Raw genomic sequence first — 21,626 nt, 5'->3', positions numbered from 1 at the left:
CGTTTCTAACAAAGGATTCTTTTAAACTGATCACTCAAGCTTACTATACCTGCTGAGCTGAGAGGAAGCTGCTTCTGTGCGGATAATCTAGGAGGAGAGACAACAAAAAGCCATAAATATCTTCCAACTGGTAGCAGCTATGAGACAGCACTTGCCAAACACTGCAGGCCAAAGCTTAGTAAATCAGTCTCCCTGCCGGCCACTGTCTGTGAGTACAAAGGAATGAACCATTTTAAGGTCTCCAGGGAGCACTTCCGGGCAGCGAAGGAAGAAGCGTAATCAATACCGGGGTTGTCTCTGCAGCGCGCGGGCCGGTCTCCACAGAAACCGGTCCAGGGCAGCTCTGAGAGCTCGTGGAGGGTCGGGCCCGCCTTCTGATGTCTATCAGCCGGACACACTGGCAGCCGGCCAGGGCTGGTGGAGGAGGACGGCACGGACAGGCCATCCCTGGCACTGGATGGTGGCAGGGCCCGTCGTAGCCAAGATGGGTCTGGCAGCGCCCTCTGTGCCGAAAGTCTCGGGCTGGGAGTGGGACTTGGGAGGAGGAGATACGGCATGGCCAATGGTGGCCACTGCGGGGTTCCACTTCAGCCACAAAATCCGTTTTTCGGTGGGTCCCACAATACTTTGCAAGGTGGGTTAGGGTGGCCAACTGGCATGGGTGCAAATTCAGGACGGTGAGTGTAAAAATTCAGGACAAGGGGTCAACCCGTCACCTCTCCTGCCCCGTCACTTCTCCTGCCCTGTCACTCCTCCTGCCCCATCACCTCTCCTTTCCTTTCGCCTCTCCTGTCCCGTCACTGCTCCTGCCACGTCACTTTTTCTGCCCCGTCACCGCTCCTGCCTGTTCACTGCTCCTGCCCGGTCAGCACTCCTGCTCACGCCCGATCACTGCTCAAGGCCCGTCACTTCTTCTGCCCCGTCACTTCTACTGCCCCATAACCCCGCCTATCCTGTCGCCTCTCCTGCCCCGTCACTGCTCCTGCCCCGTCACTGCTCCTGCCCCCGTCACTGCTCCTGCCCCCGTCACTGCCCCTGCCCCCGTCACTGCCCCTGCCCCCGTCACTGCCCCTGCCCCGTCACTGCTCCTGTCCCGTCACTGCTCCTGTCCCGTCACTGCTCCTGTCCAGTCACCTCTCCTTTCCTTTCCGGTTGCCTCTCCTGTCACTGCTCCTGCCCCGTCACTTTTTCTGGCCCGGTCACTGCTCTTGCCCGTTCAATGCTCCTGCCCCGTTCAATGCTCCTGCCCCGTTCAATGCTCCTGCCCCGTTCAATGCTCCTGCCCGGTCACCTCTCCTTTCCTGTTGCCTCTCCTTTCCTGTTGCCTCTCCTGTCCCGTCACTGCTCCTGCCCCGTCACTTTTCCTGCCCCCTCACTTCTGCTGCCTAGTCACTTTTCCTGCCCCCTCACTTCTGCTGCCTCGTCACTTTTCCTGCCCCCTCACTTCTGCTGCCTTGTCACTTCTCCTTCCCCGTTCGCCGCTCCTGCCCGGTCACTGCTCCTGCCTACTCCCCTCTCCTGCCCAGTCACCTCTCCAGCCCCATCACCACTCCTGCCCGTCACTGCTCCTACTCATGCCTACTCCCCTCTCCTGCCCAGTCACCTCTCCAGCCCCATCACCACTCCTGCCCGTCACTGCTCCTGCTCATGCCTACTCCCCTCTCCTGCCCAGTCACCTCTCCAGCCCCATCACCACTCCTGCCCGTCACTGCTCCTGCTCATGCCTACTCCCCTCTCCTGCCCAGTCGCCTCTCCATCCCTGTCGCCTCTCATTCCTTCGCGCCTCTCCTGCCCCGTTCACCGCTCCTGCCCCGTTCACCGCTCCTGCCCCGTTCACCGCTCCTGCCCCGTTCACCGCTCCTGCCCCGTCACCTCTCCTGCCCCGTCACCTCTCCTGCCCCGTCACCTCTCCTTTCCTGTTGCCTCTCCTGCCCGGTCACTGCTCCTGCTCATGCCTAATCACCTCTCCTGCCCCAACACCTCTCCATCCCTGTCGCCTCTCCATCCCTGTCGCCTCTCATTCCTTCGCGCCTCTCCTGCCCCGTTCACCGCTCCTGCCCCGTTCACCGCTCCTGCCCCATCACTTCTCCTGCCCCTCTCCTGCCCCGTCACCTCTCCTGCCCCGTCACCTCTCCTGCCCCGTCACCTCTCCTGCCCCGTCACCTCTCCTGCCCCGTCACCTCTCCTGCCCCGTCACCTCTCCTTTCCTGTTGCCTCTCCTGTCCCGTCACTGCTCCTGCCCCGTCACTTTTTCTGCCCGCTCACTGCTCCGGCCCTGTTCACTGCTCTGGCCCTGTTCACTGCTCCGGCCCTGTTCACTGCTCTGGCCCTGTTCACTGCTCCGGCCCTGTTCACTGCTCCGGCCCTGTTCACTGCTCCGGCCCTGTTCACTGCTCCGGCCCTGTTCACTCTGTGTACAACATTGACAAATTACACAAGGGGGCAAGTTCCCCACAGTACTCTGTTTGGGGAAAGCTCCTCTGTAATCAGGGGCGGCTGGTGACATTTGAAAGTGGTGGGGCGTAAAACAATTGTCGTACTTCACTGTGGCGAGCGAGCGTAGCGAGCGAGCCTGAACCACCAACGGGGGGTTCAGGGAACATTTTGAAAAAAGAGTGGGCAAATGGTGCCTTTTCAGGCAACTCCAATATGCACCAACCTCAAATGGGCCAAGAGCCCTAGACTCCGGGAACCCTACCAAATCTCAAGCCTAAACCCTACAAAACTAGCGTCAGTCTTTTCTATTTTCTGGCTTTGCTACTGTTCCAGAACTCTATTTATGACGACTCCCCATTAAAACAGATTGAGACAAATGGGTGGTAACACAAAATAAAGAGGTGCACAAATCAACTCCAACATATAGTTACCACCTAGATGAAACAGGCGCTGCCTTCAACATGTGAGTAAAATTAAATTTGAATTTGTTAAAGCAAACAGCCTTTTATCATTTGGAGGACGATAGGGGAGTAAAAATAATTATGTAAAACTAACACCTCTTTTTTTACAGCGCTTAGGAGCAACAAAACAGTAACATGAAGCAATTTACTTGTTATTATAAATCTATTGAGCAAATTAATGATATGTGATGCCTTTAAGAGATACACAAACGTCACTCTAAAGTTTTCATAGAACGTGGAATCCTCCCTTGACTCCCACCACCCACCTGTTGCCAATAGCCAATTCTGTAAACTTGCATAGCCATGGTCCGAACCCCAAAAGAGATGACCACGTGGGAAGCTGATTCAAGGCTTATGGGACCAGAAACAGCGGCCATTTCAAACGCTTTCATAAACTGCTGACAGCTTGAAAGCGGCATACCTCCGAATTAAGTTGTGCAAAAAACAATAAATGTACAGAAACATTCATCACCGGTGCTCCTCACCATGCGCAGCGTTCTGTAAGATCGTTCTTGAATGCCAGAGCCAGTATTTCATATAAGTGTTCGGCAAGTGAGAGGCACTACAAACCCCAGAATCAAAATATCAAACCCCAAACTCGTGGAACTGGGAACCTCGAGAGCTCTGCAACGCAAACATACTAAAGGGAACTGATTAAATCATTTTGAACCGCATGCAGCTCAAATTAAAAATATCTACAGGGACCTAGCGTTACCATGTGAGTCAACAGGAGTGTAAGCTCAGTAAATAAACACGGGTGCCTCTGCTAGATGCCGCAAGGCTTACCACAATCAGTGCATTTCAATACATCTGCAAATACTGGAGGTGATTTCACCGCCGGCTCATCTGCCTCGTTCAGCTGTGCACAAACACTCAGTGCCGTTACTAGCAAGCATGTGACTGCTGTAATGACATTCACAGCAACTCTGCCTTAAACTAGCGACTTTTGAGTAGATCTCTTAAAGACAAGCAGCCCTGTTCCAGCTTTACTGCAAGGAAGGAAGTGATTATTTATCCGGCTGCCTGACAACCAGCTGATGATCGCTGCTCTTTCGGCGGCCTGCTAAATACCGGAAAACGTCAGTCATTATCGATCACTTTATTATACAGTATTGTATTTATATAGCGCGCGGACATTGTTAGAGATCAGCTAGCTTCACAAACTGGCAAATTGTTATCATGTGTGGACCTTCAGCTTGTCCTAGCTCTTGTTTTTGAACTCAACATGTTGCATTCTGGTACTTGTGGTTTCTTGTTTAACATCGTAAGTACCAGCCCGAAAATCACAGCATGCAAAGTGCTATTGGCTAAAAAGAAAAGCCAGCACTGTGCAGTGGCGTCACCCACGTAGTGCGCCGAGGTCTTGCCCCTAAAACACTTTGTTCCTCGATGCCAGGATTCTATGCTGATGTTGGACGCAGTAATTTCAGAATGGCTTTCCGACTTTTTTTTTTTTTTTTATTTGGCCTGCCACATCACTCTGTAGAAGAACGAAGCTTGGCTTGCGGTTACAAAAAAAATTAACATCTGTTTGAAAAAACTAAACAATTTTTCCTAAACATGATTTTACCAAAGCGTGCCAGCAGAGCTGAGACACAATCTGTGCACTGGATCGGGCGTGCGGAGAGGATGGGTGAAGATGAAGTCTCACTCAATCTACACTAGTTCTGATCACCTTGTAATATTTCATCAGTTTAAAATATAACATTTTTGGTTGGGCACAGGCGAAAGCAGAACAAAATCACCCCTTTGGCAGAGAAATGTGCACATTTAATTGCGTCAAGGCAATATAAAAAAAAGTTTTACCCATGTGCCTGCAGCTTGCGCACAGCAAACATTTAAAAAAACGCAAACCAAAAATGCCTGTAAAAATATTGCTAACTTCTTCAAAGGATGCGGGTGGACAGACCTAAGCAAAGAAAGGCTGGGCCCTCTGTGACATGCGACTCGCAGACTTCACATGCATCCGTTTCTTTTCTTTAATCATAGTCCTGCCTTGACCCAGTAGTAGCACTGTGACTCAGTATCCCTCGGACTACACGCACAAACCCACTGCTCAGACACACAAGTCCACTAAACAAATATACACTGCCACTGAACAGATGTACGAGCCCGTCAGAAACATACACATTAGTGCAGACACACATGAAACCCTGCACAAACGACACGGCAGATGCACACTTCTTGAGACACACAGTCGCGGCTCGTGGGGGGGGTGGGGGTCGCGCACGGGGGAATTAAATATTAGTAAACAAAAAACTTACCTCGCAGCCGGTCGGGTCCACGCCACCTCAGACCTCTGCTCCCCTGGCTGGGCGCCTTCACGAACGGAACTGGTGGGGGGGGCCTGCCAATCCCTCTCAGCCAATCCTGGCGCTGCCAGCAGCGCCAGGATTGGCTGACGGCACAGCTTACGCTACGCCCGCCGCCTGCCCATTAGGAGACCGAGGGGCTCCTAATGGGCATGCGCAAGGCAGTAAAAATACAAGTACGCATGACTGGGCACGGAGTAAAAATTAATCTCCATGCCCACTCATGCGCACTTGCGCTGCCTTTCCCTGGCTTGTGACAATGCATGTCAGTCAACATGACGCCGGACCGCCCACGGTCCGACGTCATGCTGACTGACATGCATTGTCAGTTAGTTCTCCCCACCCTCGGTGTGAGTGTGACGGCGTCTCTGAACTTAAGTTCAGAGACACCGAGGGAGCTGCGGGCGCGGGCGGGGCGGGGGGGCTACGCCCCAACGCCCCAATGGACGATCCGCGCCTGTTCAGAGACACCGAGGGAGCTGCGGGCGCGGGCGGGGCTACGCCCCAACGCCCCAATGGACGATCCGCGCCTGTCTGTAATCACGAACTACGATCTCACTGACACATGATATGCTAAAGGCAGACGGCGGGCGCATTGTCATTCGAAAGGGGATAATCGGCCTCAGTCGGAATGACAATGGGCCTGCCCACAGTCTGTGAGAGCTCAGGGAGGGGCTGCTGCAGCCTCTGGAGTTCAGCAGAGAAGTGCGAGCTGGCCCCTGAGAACTTTTAATCTCTTGAGGCTTCTTGCAGGGAACGCCAGGCGCGGATCGTCCATTGGGGCGTTGGGGCGTAGCCCCCCCGCCCCGCCCGCGCCCGCAGCTCCCTCGGTGTCTCTGAACAGGCGCGGATCGTCCATTGGGGCGTTGGGGCGTAGCCCCCCCGCCCCGCCCGCGCCCGCAGCTCCCTCGGTGTCTCTGAACTTAAGTTCAGAGACGCCGTCACACTCACACCGAGGGTGGGGAGAACTAACTGACAATGCATGTCAGTCAGCATGACGTCGGACCGTGGGCGGTCCGGCGTCATGTTGACTGACATGCATTGTCACAAGCCAGGGAAAGGCAGCGCAAGTGCGCATGAGTGGGCATGGAGATTAATTTTTACTCCGTGCCCAGTCATGCGTACTTGTATTTTTACTGCCTTGCGCATGCCCATTAGGAGCCCCTCGGTCTCCTAATGGGCAGGCGGCGGGCGTAGCGTAAGCTGTGCCGTCAGCCAATCCTGGCGCTGCTGGCAGCGCCAGGATTGGCTGAGAGGGATTGGCAGGCCCCCCCCACCAGTTCCGTTCGTGAAGGCGCCCAGCCAGGGGAGCAGAGGTCTGAGGTGGCGTGGACCCGACCGGCTGCGAGGTAAGTTTTTTGTTTACTAATATTTAATTCCCCCGTGCGCGACCCCCACCCCCCCCACGAGCCGCGACTGTGTGTCTCAAGAAGTGTGCATCTGCCGTGTCGTTTGTGCAGGGTTTCATGTGTGTCTGCACTAATGTGTATGTTTCTGACGGGCTCGTACATCTGTTCAGTGGCAGTGTATATTTGTTTAGTGGACTTGTGTGTCTGAGCAGTGGGTTTGTGCGTGTAGTCCGAGGGATACTGAGTCACAGTGCTACTACTGGGTCAAGGCAGGACTATGATTAAAGAAAAGAAACGGATGCATGTGAAGTCTGCGAGTCGCATGTCACAGAGGGCCCAGCCTTTCTTTGCTTAGGTCTGTCCACCCGCATCCTTTGAAGAAGTTAGCAATATTTTTACAGGCATTTTTGGTTTGCGTTTTTTTAAATGTTTGCTGTGCGCAAGCTGCAGGCACATGGGTAAAACTTTTTTTTATATTGCCTTGACGCAATTAAATGTGCACATTTCTCTGCCAAAGGGGTGATTTTGTTCTGCTTTCGCCTGTGCCCAACCAAAAATGTTATATTTTAAACTGATGAAATATTACAAGGTGATCAGAACTAGTGTAGATTGAGTGAGACTTCATCTTCACCCATCCTCTCCGCACGCCCGACCCAGTGCACAGATTGTGTCTCAGCTCTGCTGGCACGCTTTGGTAAAATCATGTTTAGGAAAAATTGTTTAGTTTTTTCAAACAGATGTTAATTTTTTTTGTAACCGCAAGCCAAGCTTCGTTCTTCTACAGAGTGATGTGGCAGGCCAAATAAAAAAAAAAAAAAAAAGTCGGAAAGCCATTCTGAAATTACTGCGTCCAACATCAGCATAGAATCCTGGCATCGAGGAACAAAGTGTTTTAGGGGCAAGACCTCGGCGCACTACGTGGGTGACGCCACTGCACAGTGCTGGCTTTTCTTTTTAGCCAATAGCACTTTGCATGCTGTGATTTTTGGGCTGGTACTTACGATGTTAAACAAGAAACCACAAGTACCAGAATGCAACATGTTGAGTTCAAAAACAAGAGCTAGGACAAGCTGAAGGTCCACACATGATAACAATTTGCCAGTTTGTGAAGCTAGCTGATCTCTAACAATGTCCGCGCGCTATATAAATACAATACTGTATAATAAAGTGATCGATAATGACTGACGTTTTCCGGTATTTAGCAGGCCGCCGAAAGAGCAGCGATCATCAGCTGGTTGTCAGGCAGCCGGATAAATAATCACTTCCTTCCTTGCAGTAAAGCTGGAACAGGGCTGCTTGTCTTTAAGAGATCTACTCAAAAGTCGCTAGTTTAAGGCAGAGTTGCTGTGAATGTCATTACAGCAGTCACATGCTTGCTAGTAACGGCACTGAGTGTTTGTGCACAGCTGAACGAGGCAGATGAGCCGGCGGTGAAATCACCTCCAGTATTTGCAGATGTATTGAAATGCACTGATTGTGGTAAGCCTTGCGGCATCTAGCAGAGGCACCCGTGTTTATTTACTGAGCTTACACTCCTGTTGACTCACATGGTAACGCTAGGTCCCTGTAGATATTTTTAATTTGAGCTGCATGCGGTTCAAAATGATTTAATCAGTTCCCTTTAGTATGTTTGCGTTGCAGAGCTCTCGAGGTTCCCAGTTCCACGAGTTTGGGGTTTGATATTTTGATTCTGGGGTTTGTAGTGCCTCTCACTTGCCGAACACTTATATGAAATACTGGCTCTGGCATTCAAGAACGATCTTACAGAACGCTGCGCATGGTGAGGAGCACCGGTGATGAATGTTTCTGTACATTTATTGTTTTTTGCACAACTTAATTCGGAGGTATGCCGCTTTCAAGCTGTCAGCAGTTTATGAAAGCGTTTGAAATGGCCGCTGTTTCTGGTCCCATAAGCCTTGAATCAGCTTCCCACGTGGTCATCTCTTTTGGGGTTCGGACCATGGCTATGCAAGTTTACAGAATTGGCTATTGGCAACAGGTGGGTGGTGGGAGTCAAGGGAGGATTCCACGTTCTATGAAAACTTTAGAGTGACGTTTGTGTATCTCTTAAAGGCATCACATATCATTAATTTGCTCAATAGATTTATAATAACAAGTAAATTGCTTCATGTTACTGTTTTGTTGCTCCTAAGCGCTGTAAAAAAAGAGGTGTTAGTTTTACATAATTATTTTTACTCCCCTATCGTCCTCCAAATGATAAAAGGCTGTTTGCTTTAACAAATTCAAATTTAATTTTACTCACATGTTGAAGGCAGCGCCTGTTTCATCTAGGTGGTAACTATATGTTGGAGTTGATTTGTGCACCTCTTTATTTTGTGTTACCACCCATTTGTCTCAATCTGTTTTAATGGGGAGTCGTCATAAATAGAGTTCTGGAACAGTAGCAAAGCCAGAAAATAGAAAAGACTGACGCTAGTTTTGTAGGGTTTAGGCTTGAGATTTGGTAGGGTTCCCGGAGTCTAGGGCTCTTGGCCCATTTGAGGTTGGTGCATATTGGAGTTGCCTGAAAAGGCACCATTTGCCCACTCTTTTTTCAAAATGTTCCCTGAACCCCCCGTTGGTGGTTCAGGCTCGCTCGCTACGCTCGCTCGCCACAGTGAAGTACGACAATTGTTTTACGCCCCACCACTTTCAAATGTCACCAGCCGCCCCTGGGGAACGCTGTTATTAATGTCCAAAATTACGGACAAAAGGCGTCCGTAAAAGGAATGATTACGAACAACGGACATCACACCAAAATGACGGACGATCCGTGAAATTTACAGACCTTTTGTCACCATAAGGTGGATGCGAACCAAAGCCCTACTCGGACACATCCTGGTTGTTTCAAACGAACAGTGATGCAGAATTTTGCTGTAATTACCGCAACCGAAGACGTTTATCGACATTATTTTCGCCAAGATCAACAGGCTTGATTTTGAGCATAGCTGAAAAGCTAGATTCTGAGTCTGTACACCCCAGAGCAAGGAAGAGGAGAAAAACCCTTATTATATTAGCGTGCTACCGCATTCTCAAAATCAGAATGATGGGTTAATAGTGCATCCGATAAGTACAGCACAATGTGGCATGGGTGTTTCATGAAATGCCGTATCAGCACCTAGACTGGAGCAGGAGTTATAACGATGCGCGAAGATGTGATCAGTGAGACATCGTGCACTAGTCTGACCCCTTTTGCGGCCCTAGAAAATTCACCTCTGTCAGGGTGGAAGGGGGAGATGAGAGGCACATTTTTGTCCCAAGCAAACCCGGGGAAGACCCATATAGTGCTGAAAATGGAAAACATTTACTCCGGGAACCCATAAATTGGGGGTCAAGGTGTGGTAGAGGAAAAGGAGTGGAGTCACGAGGGGCAGAGATTGAATAGCAGAGCCTGACAGTCAATTTATACATATATTTACAACAATCTGCTGCAAAGAAATTGGGAACAAGTACAAATGTGACAGCAAATCTGTTCTTAATGAATTGGTCACCAAGAGGCTGCATTTTAAAATATCTTACAATATTAAGACAGCTGATACAGAGATCTCTGTGTGTTCAGCAGTTTTGAAGGGATTATAAAAATAGTGGTAAGATTACTCTGTTGGTTAATCTAGTTCTGGGAGAGTTCTGTGTTTTGTCCAATCACAGTTTTGACCCACAAAGTAGCATAGAGGGTTAATGTGCTTGCTGCAAAGCAGATCATGTAACACTCAGATCACAGACTTGTATATTGTGTCGATAGGCAAGTGAGCTACTGCTTTTGACATTGAGACCATTTTGTTACTTCCAGTTCATAAAATGCAATCCCAATAAAGCACAGTGAACTATTTACCAGCATTAAGGAGCTGCATGCTAACTGTAAATCATGCATTTATATGCCTTTTTTCTCAATCTGTTGTTATTCTAAGACGTCAAAAAAGGGCTCCTCTGGGAATGAATAGTCTTGTTACTATAAACAACCCCAATCACTGCATTACATTTACAATCCTAACATTGTGTTTCTCTCAACCAGGAGTATGGACAATATGTGATGCCTACACATTGTAACTCTCATCGTCTTAAGTAACATTTCCTGTCCATTGATTTACACACTTGTATGATTTATTGTGTCTCTGTGTGCGATGTAAAGCACTGTGACACCCTACAACGGGAGGAGTAGCACTATAATAGAACTAAATAAAAAATAAAATTAGTTGGTGCCATTTAAATTAAGACACCCTACAACGGGAGGAGTAGCACTATAATAGAACTAAATAAAAAATAAAATTAGTTGGTGCCATTTAAATTAAGATTAGTGTAACTACTCATACACTGATACATCTTGTATTCTTACAGTGTGTGCACATGTCTTAAATAAGGGGGTTGAACAAAGTCAAAAACCTGCCTCCAAGTCATAGTTTCTCTAAAGTATTTGTGTAGTGATAAGCTATGAGCCTTTGTTTCCTTCTACTACATTGGCAACTATGTGTTTGGCTCCAGTAGGCTCCCAGCCAGGATAATACCTGAACAAAAGCAGGGCTGATAGGCCCTTAAACCATTCCTCTTTTGTGGGCTCTGCTGGAAGTAAAAATAAGAAAACCCTCCACTGCCTGCAGGTTGCTGCACCGAACAGAATGCACATAACATGTGGACACTGCTGAATGTGTCCCATGTCAGAAAATGACACCAGGACAAACTTGACAGATTTCCCTGGGGGCTCAGAAAAAGCTGCCGGAACCGGGCTCCGGCGTGATCCTCCTACTTTCTAGCACCAGTTGTACTTTTGAATTTCAGAATTTAGGCCCAGCTACTTTTGAAAGTGCCCTCTCTAACCTGTCTGCAGTTTAGAAGAGAAGGCAAAAACAGATAAAAAGGGGCAGATTTAACCAAAGATTGTCCCAGTGGCAACAGGCAGGGGCGTAGCTTACTCAGTGAGATTCAGAGTGTGTGAATCGCAAATTTACCAACTAAAAAAAAGTATGCCTAAGGGGGGCGGGTGAGCAAGGTTTGGGATACCCTGGTTCCATGAGGAACAGGTTCAATACTTATTTGTATTAAGTAGGCCTCTGTACAAGTTCCCTTTAAAAAGAAGAAGAATTACAAGTTAAAATGTTTTACTCAAAACGAGGATGACAAGAAAAACCAACAAAGAGACAGAAGAGCCAACTCAGGGCCCATAGACCCAACTCTCAGGCCAAGAATGCATTTATCTGGGGAGGTGTTACACCCTGAACACCCCCATGAGCAACCCCCCTGGCAACAGGCCATGATCAACAAGGTGTACAACGTGTACAAACTCCAACATCAATTTTTCAAAATGTTGGCTGATGTTTGCGTGAAGCGCCATCGTGTATGTTAACTTACCTAGAAAGTGCAGCAGCCGGTCCAAAAATGATTTCACTTGTTAAGCGCAGTGCCTAAAACAAAAGAAACTTTTTCAGAGTATATGTCAATTGAAATAGCTTTGCAGAATTGAACGATATCCCCCCAGATAATTGACTTGGACACCCATCATACTGAGACAAAATGTAACTAGAGGATTCAATGGGATGAAAAGTGCACTGTAACTGTGTGATTTATTACCTCTTACTGTGTCTATGTAAATTTATCTTGCATATTCGGCGTTAAAGCACCATCCCAGCGAACATAAGACACTTTGGCTCAGTTAAGAAAAACAACCAACGATTTTTCTCCTATTGCGACACCTTTAAAATTGTCTCCATGAAAAGTTGAAATATGATATAGAAACCGAGGCAGGTCACTTGCATGTATGGGAAATTGATCCATCTAAAGGGAAGATGCACGGATTCATCATCCTTGAAACGCAGCCCCAACAACCAAGATAGTCACGACCCTCTCTAAGTACAGAAAATGCAAGGTACAGAGAATGCAGGCATTCAGTTGGCTGAGGCAGAAGGAACTACACAAGTATCAGGTAAAACAAGACTGCAACTGAGTGAGAGGCTGCTTTGTTCACAGAGATTCACTATGTATCATTTGGACTCAAATTAACCCTGCACAAATGGATTGACAAACTTTTAAACACTAATATTGGTATACATCTGGGAAACAAATGTACTACTTCATGTGCATAAAGAGACGGGCCTATCAATTTTTCTGTAACAAAAAAACAAAAAGTTATTTAAATTATTTAAAAGGCTAATTAAACACACAAATTGCCATGGATGCCAACAGTGCAGCTGAAATCATCGAAATCATGTTATTGGGACTATGAATGGACGACCAGGAGTAACAGAGGTGACGGAAACAGCTTAGTGAAAATGTACACAAGGTTGTTTGATAAGAGGTGTCCAAATGACATTACTGATGCATCCTTCAAATGTCTATGCTATGTTGTCAAACTAAAAACAGAATGGGTACACACACCGTCCCTATGGTTTTTTGCAGATTCTATTGAGCATCAACAAAAAAAATGGTATTGCCGTAGCTGAACAACACTGAAAAAACAAAAAAATGTGTGATGATGTGTTATATTTGCATGCATGTTTCCTCACAAATTGCACTCACTGGGCCCTCTTAACAGTTAAAAAATAACTATATTTTTTAAAAAAAGGAATGTGCAGGGGAGTAACAAAGGAGTGGAGTGGGGTTGAGAGAAGGAAGTAAATGCTACTGATGAGTGACAGCGGCAAGCAATTGATCCAGGAGCATAAAAAAAAACCAAAATCAGGACAGGGAGGAGTGAGGGAAGCAGCAACAACAAGCTGGGGGTTGGAGAGCAACATGGAGAATGTACGGCGCAGGGATAGGGGAAGAGAGGAGAGGGAGTAAGAAAACACATACACGCCCATGTAGTGCTGAAAGCAAAAGGTAAAGGTAGGTACCTGAATATGAACAGTGGAAGGATACAGCCATGCAATCAAAAGAATGGTAAGAGAGCTTTGCTCCAGGAGAGGGACAGTCAGAAGAAGAGGAAAGAAACCCACTGGATAAGAAGCAAACAAAAGTCAAATAATGGTAAGCAATGGGCTGGCACAAAGGACACCGTAAGCGTTGGCATAGTCCATAATAACTCTTTCTAAAACCGAAAGCTTAAGTTCTGTAGGTGACACCTTGAAACTGAGTTCCACAATCTTCTTCAGACCCCATGCCTTGTCCATCATTGGATGACAGGCCCAGGTGATTTCTACCGGACTGTAAAATGAGTGTGCAAGTGTGGAAATTGAGGGGGCACTGCAGGCTCATCATGAGGGGGAAGTGCTTCGGGTTTTCAAGCACATCATCAATACTCATCTAACGTTGATCTCATGTCTCAGAGTCAGTCAAGGCCCAGGTTGGCTCTGGGCTTCATACCACACAAGGCACTCTAGAGGGTTGCCTGCATGTGGTCCAAGACTGCTCAGCTTTGAAAGGAAAAGCAACATGGTTTGTCCAGGAATGGTATGTTGTTTTCCTCTCAAATGATCCAACAGAAGTTAAGGAGGAAATCAAGGTAAATACAAGGCAATGGTTTAAGAAAGGGAGCACTTATCTAAAAGGGGTGACACTGGCGGGAAGCCAGTGCCATATCAGAAGGGATGATACCTTTGGGTTTCCCAAGCAAACCAGAGTAGGGAACATATTTGTAGGCCTTTTCCTCGGCTCCCAACCCTGAAGGAAGGAGCAGCAAATGGTCAAGGGGATATGTATTGAAAGCCACATGCCAAACATTATAGTGTTATGGAAATGCTGGCAGACTTAGGCGACTGATATGCCTATGCAGCAAATCAACAGGTAGTGTTGCACTGCAGGGCAAGTGTCTGGGCTGAAGGTAGACTGAAGCCCAGAAGCCAGACAGTGCTGAAACTATTATGTAGCACAGAGTTCCACAACCTTAAAACTCACCAAGGAGCATTATGGATGCATCAAGGACAGTTAGAACATCCCAGGAGTGAGCAGGTACGAATTATTCAATCAGTTCCCAATACAAGGTACTGACCTCAATCAAATGCTAGTTTGAACAAGGAGTTTTCAGAATCTCAGATGTTTAAGTATTGCGCTCAGAGTAGAGTTCAAATCATTTAAAAGTCTGCGCCTCTGTACGTCCAAGGACCTGCCACCATGTTTTATCTGTATGAAACCTCATTGATGAATCAGATTACACATGGCTGCTCAAGGAACTCCGGCAGAGGTGTAGTTTGGTGTCAGTTTTTTGTATGCAGCCTGGACACCAGTAGACTATTTTTGGTGCACTTAATCTACAACTTGATCATCCCAATTAAGTAAAAGGACACTTCCACTCTCAGAACCAGCTACCCTTCAGCCACATTTTGACTATATCTTTGCCTTTGATTATGTACAGAACTCTGCTGTCTTTTAACCGGGTTTGCTCTATACATGCATCACACGCATGCATACATTACTGATTCCTTCAGCAACCAATGGGATGAATTAAAAAACAGGTTTCACTAAATGTTGTTTCCTGAAGTTAACAAATAATCTAGATTCAAGATTCTGTAATATTTCAATATGAATCTTGCACAGGTGAATGCATACAATGCTATAGCAATCAAGCCCTTACCAAGGCTCTGCTTATCTCTACTTTTAGATGGATTTAGAGAAAGACTTTCTAAAGCATGAAAAGCTAGAAACCTATGACCATGAGCCAAGAAAACAAAGGAGGTTCACCATGGACAGTCAATCCAACATTTTTATTTTATTTTCTGGGACATGGCCAGGAGGTGATCTCAGACTTCACAGTCAATTAATCAGGCAGGAATTAGGTGTAATCTCATCCGGCACTAAAATCTCATCAACTTTACTATATATAAGGAAGGGGTGTTCTCCTTCCTTCAAATGTAAAATGTGGTTGAGGAATTTAATAATGTTTGAGTGACTAACTCCAGGTGGCAGAGAACCTGATTATCATATATTTACATTTGAAAGTTAATTCTTTGTTTCCCTAGCACTTATGCCAGTTCGAGCAAGCTAATGTAGAACACAAAAGGCAACGAGAAGCCCTGAGATACGCATCAAGTGACCTATGGGGCACTTGGAGAGAAACTTGTTACACATCTGAAGTATTAGATCTGTGGGGATGAATCAATCCATTTTAAGGGAGAGCCTACTCATGTTTTTGTCTTTTCATAAGTAAATTATGGTCCATGCATTGGATGCCGTTGAAAGCATAATATGAAGGCAGCTAGCTAGGTTGCGCCGCATGAGGAAGTGAGGAGCATGCCCATCAATTTGGCCTAAGTATTTCGAAAAGTAGTCTAAGCAGGTACCACACGGTGCTCAATAAATTCCATTTGAGAGTTTGAACTGGTCAGATACAGTACCCACTGTTACAGGTGGGGACGAAGCAGTCCCAAGCTGGTTCGATTGCACTGCGAACAACATGTTCCTCCCTATGTTCTCATTGAATTACAGCAGGGAGCCTGAGTCCAATGGTAAGTCTACGTCAATTTTATAAATATGTATAACTATAATTATGCGATGAGTTTACCCCCAGTTGCAGGAAGGTGTATTTATATTGCAGTGGAAACTAGTGAGAAACCTGCATATAGGCAAAGCAATGCTTTTCAGTGGGGAGAGGGGTAGTGCAGACCATCTGCTGGCCATGGGGGCCATTGTAAGGAGATCCGATGCATGGAGTTGGAGAGAATTGTGCATAAATCTGCTGATGGCCCCCACTTAAGAATCCGCTTGGAACGGGTGTTATACATCCAGGTGGGTATAAGCATAGACTGGGTATATGTATGGAGGGTGGTTAGGAATTAGTCGAGGCTGTACCGTTCAGCAGAAGCTGTGCCTTACCATGGGCATATAAATCAAGACGAGTTCCTTCGCGAGGCATTTCAAGAAAGTAAATTCCAAATTATACGGAAATTAAATAGAGATATAATACAGAGATAACTCTTTTAATCTACTGCTGCATATATAGAATTAATTCTGGGAGGTCATTTAAACTGGCCCAGGAGACTTAAATGTAATAGCTTATCAGAAGTACAGAGAAAGGTAGGACAAAACACTTGAATCTGTAAATATGCCAATCAATGTTCACAAAAGGTGCATTATCTCTAAAAGTGATGCGGGGCAGAGCTCACGTAAAAACACCCCTGTAGGACGATGACTGGCAGAAACACCACATTGACGAAGGTTCTGTAAGATTAAGGTAAGGCTCTGTGTACAATTGTCCAAAATATAGTTATAACAGACTGGTCCCCAAAGGAATGGCTAGCTGGTCATCGTCGGGACCAAACATTAAGAATCCAGTAGAAATCGACAATGTAAGAAGTAATCAAACTCCGAGAGCACACAGGTGCTGGTGCAATTTCAAGTCCAAGGTGTGAAATAAATACCTCCAAGTCTAGACATAACAAAAATAGTCCGGGTGCTTGGATTTTGAGCCATTACAGTGTTTTACGTAAAACTGCAAATCCAAGAATGCAATGCGCGCTTTACTCAGAGGTTCGGACTGGCTAAAATTCCTACATGACACAAAACCATTTAGCAGATGCTTGTGCTGCATGCTTTTGAATGGAGGGGGGGGGGGGGAGGGGCTACAGCGCTCACATGGCGCATCTCCGACATTCTCTCTCCTCCCACACACCCCTCGCCTGAGCCCTCATCCTTACCGCAGCCCTGGCCGCATTCATCCTGCACGGTGGCCAGGCCGCCCCCTTCGATCCGCAATCTTCTCCTGCCCGTTCTCCTCTACGCAGACCTCGGCATGGGGGACAGGAAGTGCAGGAGCGCTCGTTCCACTGCTCCTCCTTCTACACGAGCCGAGCACATCTAGTTCCGGGAACAGAAGTTCCTAGGAGGAGCTCAGAATCAGAGACCACAGTAAACATGTCAGTGCCAGTGGGCCGGGTCTCAGACCCGATAGTATTTAGAAACAGGTGGCTTTCGAGCCCTGTATTCATGTCCTCAGCACCACTGATCGATTTCTGAATAGTATTTGTGTAAATAAAGTTAAGGTAATACATGTCGTTTCTGTTTATATTTCACATGCTCTTATTTAATAAGGCATTTCCTCAGAGTGTTACCTATTTCGAGAATATTGTGTTTCAGTATTTTTTCAGGAAGCATTTTATTCTTGTAAGTGCATGCTTTAAACGGAATCACACCCAGGCAGGGCGCAAGCCCTCATAAAAGAAGTGCGGGGACTAACCAAGTTAGGCAGTATGCAAGTGACATCATGGCCCGTGACATCACACCTGGCATCCCAGGAAGTGGCATTACAACCCATGACTTCACAGGATGTGGCATCACAAGAAGTAACATCAGAGATTAAGACCTCACACCAATGTTTAGCAGGTCTATCATGAGTACATTTGAGCGCATTACAATATTTAACTAATTAGATTTTGCTGCCGGAGTTGTGCCAAAAAAGATACGCAGAATTTGGGCCATAATGTATAGATTTATTTTTTTAAACCCTGCCACAAAGAAATTGGCAACAAGGAAAAACGTGGCAGTTAATCGGTTCTGCTTAATTGGTTGCAAATGCTGGAAATTTCTTATGGGGTTAAGGCACCTGCTGCATAGATCTTTGTGTGTTCACTAAATCTCAGGGAATAATAATAATGCTAAAATAACCCTGCAGGCTAATGCACTTGCTGGAGAGATTTTTGTTTTGTCTAATCTCAGTTTTGAATCAAAGTAGCACAGAGGGTTAATATGTCTCCTGGAAAGCATATCTGGGATACACAGATTTTTACTTTATGTAGACTGGTAAGCGGGTTACTGCTTTTAACACAGATTCCTTTGTCACTCGCAGTTCATAAATTATAGTCCTTCTAATATAGCACAGTATGCTATGAAGGGCATGTGACTCTTACATCTTGTAACCCTCAGTATCTTATGTAATACATCCTCTACACATATGATTTGCTGTCAATGTATAATGTGTATGGATGATGTAAAGCGCTCCGATACCCGGACTTGGGATGAGTAGTGCTATAAAAGAAATAAAACAAAATAGTGGTATTTAAATTGTTAATTGACATTCTTACATTTGTGGTAAATAAAATTCCTTTACCGGGACTGAATTTGATACAGAAACATTATAAAATAGCTCAGTAAAATGAGAGGCAGAATCCGTGATATTAGAGTTTCGGAATGGGCTTTATTCCAGTAATCGATTATAATCGGTTGCTCCAAGTTCCATCACCACGGGGGTTCAGGAAGTGAAGTACCTACTTTAGTGACAAGAAATGACTTTTATAGTACATACATGACAATGAAGCGAATGCAGTAGGCGTAACAATTGATAAGGAAAATGACGATTTGTTCTGCGTAACCAGAAATGGGTGTAATAAAGAGTAAAAAGGAACATAATTGGTTATGATGTCATACATAGGTGGATCTATAAGATAATACTTGGCCTAGATGCGCGCGCAGCAGTATGACGTGTAATTGACGTGTAACTAGGGGGTGAAGGGGACTTGACATTTAGCTCTACATGTGGAGACAAGAAGTCTGGGGGGTCAAGTCAACCTAATCCCAAATCATATCTAACATCCTATGTTTAAAGAACTATGTTATCCAAGAAAGAAGGACTCTCGGACAGAATCTATTCTATACTGACTGTGCGTGCGTGTACAAGCGTCTAAGTGTCTACACTGAATGCGAGGGGGTAGGAATATTCCATGGTGACAGGGCTATGAATTACTTGCATAAGGGCAGAGAAGCCGGGCCTTTTGCTCGGTAACTGGAAGAATGTTTACTTAAACTACTAGGCAGGAATGCATCGGCTGAGGGGGAAGCAGATAATTCGAAGGTGAAATACAGTTCTTGGCAGAGAATAGGCTGATGTCAGGCTTCGTGAGCCGCGCAGAGAATGAGACAAAGTTCATGGTCACAGATGCAGGCTCAGACTGGAGCTTTCAGAGGCAGAAAGCAAGAAGAGTTTTGATGACAGAATCAGGGCCTACTTGCCTGGACTGTAAAATGGCATAAGTGAACCATACAAAGCCGGTGGCCTTTCATATTTAGGAATGGAATATCCGGCCTGTTCATGGCGGATCTGACAGAGGACATGTTGACGGTGGACGCATATGTATTTGCGTCTTCATAACTGGAACTGGAGGGAACATACATGTACTTGTGACGCGCACATAGAACCGTTGGGGTCCAAGATAGGGGACATAACTGACCAGAAAAATCCATATTTCCACATTCCCTCCTTGTCCCCTACTTGCCCTTCAAGAGATATCAATCTTCATTAATCCATTGATCTGTTCATATAGCATCATTTGTTCTTCTTTCTTCTTCCGTGACGAATGAAATCTTGGTGGTGGAATACACGATGTGGCACACAGACCACAGATCGCTGGTCCACATTGTAGACATAGACAGCAACTGAATAGTAGGAGAAGGCCTATACCTAGGAAGGATAAAACTCTCCATCCCCAGGCTGATATCACATTCCAAAACCAACTGGACCAAGTCCAAGTGCCTGGGTTCTGGTGTATCTGGCTTACAATCTTATGAAGGCGAGTGATGGCTTTATATACAGATGGCAAATTTTCTGGTATGAATACGCAGCAGCTTGATCCGATGACCCTACAAGCTCCGCCCCTATCAGCCAGGATGACGTCAAGGACAAGACGATTTTGAAGCACAACAATCCGCATAGCAGACTGCTCTTCTGTTAAATTGCCTAAGGCGGAAATAGTCTCATTCACTACTGCTTCAAGGGTTCTAGTTAATCTACGTATCAGCTTACTATTAGTAACGGTACCTATGTAGGGAAAGATGCCTTTATTAAAATCTACATACTTGTCCCATGCTGTCTCAGTGTAATCGACAATGGGGAGATCTCTCCGCTCTCTGTTGTGTACTAAATGAATATTTCTGTAATAATCAGGAGGAGCTAGGAAAACAGGTGGCAAAAGGAATGCAATGTAGCAGGTACCATCCCAATCTAGAGGTAAACGCATATATGCAGTCTGACCACATACAAAGTAGGAATGGCGAGAAGCTCTAAATGAAGATTTGCCTTGATCACTGAATTCTACTGTAGTGGTGCATTTACTATGGCCCATATGTATGGAACCAACTTTTCTTACACATAATTCACCCTTCACTGGGAATACTGACATGGTGGGTGAGACTAGTTCAATTTCGGATACGACATTTAGAATCATGAGATTAGGTGTAAAATTACCTAATCCATATACTTCATTTTCTAGATCAGTTCCTGTTCTTTTGGGGCGACCCTCCTTGTCAGGGTAGCAGACCTTGAGTAAAACTAGGTTCAGGTTTCCCCATACCCAATGATCTTGGTAAACTGCTGTGTCTGAGTCTATGGAATTGATTAAACTAAACCATGCTCCACAGGAGCCATTGTGTGTAAATGGGTGTGGAAAGAATGGCAGGACTCCTTCATAATTCTGATAGGGAGGGAGCCGACCACACACCCAACAATTAGTAGCATTACTAGTCTGATGGGAATGATGTAACATACTAATGAAAGTGTTATTGCGCAGCGCAAGTCTATAAGACAATTCATGTGGAGGTAAGTCACTAAAAGAAAGTTCAGCAGCAATATTATAAACATGTCTAGAAATAGGGTAATAGATGTGCAACAACATACTTGTAATAATTATTAAAAGACTTAATAAAAACAGAATTAATAATGTCACTATGCAGTGGCTACGCAGTGATTTACAATACGCCTGTCGTTTCAACATTTTCCGGGTATTTTCTCTACTCAGGTCCAAAGGATACATGTCAGAGACAATTCAACCGCTTCACCTTGGAGAGGACTTAAACAATCAAATTGCTCGACTTGTTGGGCCTAAGCTTTAGTTTGTAAAGTTCGGTTTCAGTCTTTTCAACCAAAGGAAGTTTTGAATCAGTCTGTGAGGGAGTGCAGGGCACAATGTCTATATCCGAGGATAGTCCATGAAATTTCTTGATATGACTTGAATGAATCCAGCCCTTGCGGCCCTCGATCTTCACGGCTGTCCTTGTGGTCAGCAGGACCAACTTGGGTCCTTTCCACCTGGGCTCCAGCTGAGTCTTTCGGTCGAAATTCCTCACAAAGACCAGGTCCCCCGGAACCACGTCATGGGGTTTCACCTCGGTGTTGTCGGGAAAGGCTGCAGCTACCTGTGAACGACAAGATTGTAGTG

The 21,626-nt window shown here is 46.1% G+C and overlaps 1 protein-coding gene across 1 annotated transcript in view; it reads right to left on the bottom strand.

Annotated features, from left to right (window-relative positions):
* Window positions 1–17,274, bottom strand: part of MRPL48 (mitochondrial ribosomal protein L48) — a 52,662-nt gene extending 35,388 nt beyond the window's left edge. The window contains exons 1-3 of the mRNA XM_085623320.1: window positions 17,118–17,274; window positions 11,902–11,954; window positions 50–87 (exon numbers count right to left, since the gene is read on the bottom strand). Of these exons, the coding sequence (XP_085479446.1) occupies window positions 50–87; window positions 11,902–11,954; window positions 17,118–17,138 (112 nt within the window). The 5' untranslated portion in view covers window positions 17,139–17,274. The remainder of the gene's footprint in view (window positions 1–49; window positions 88–11,901; window positions 11,955–17,117) is intronic.
* Window positions 17,275–21,626: the final 4,352 nt, after the last annotated feature.

Source organism: Triturus cristatus, chromosome 8, assembly GCF_964204655.1.
Source record: "Triturus cristatus chromosome 8, aTriCri1.1, whole genome shotgun sequence".
NCBI classification, from domain to species: domain Eukaryota; kingdom Metazoa; phylum Chordata; class Amphibia; order Caudata; family Salamandridae; genus Triturus; species Triturus cristatus.
Note: the sequence above shows the minus strand (reverse complement) of the source record. Positions and strands in the feature narration are given on the sequence as shown.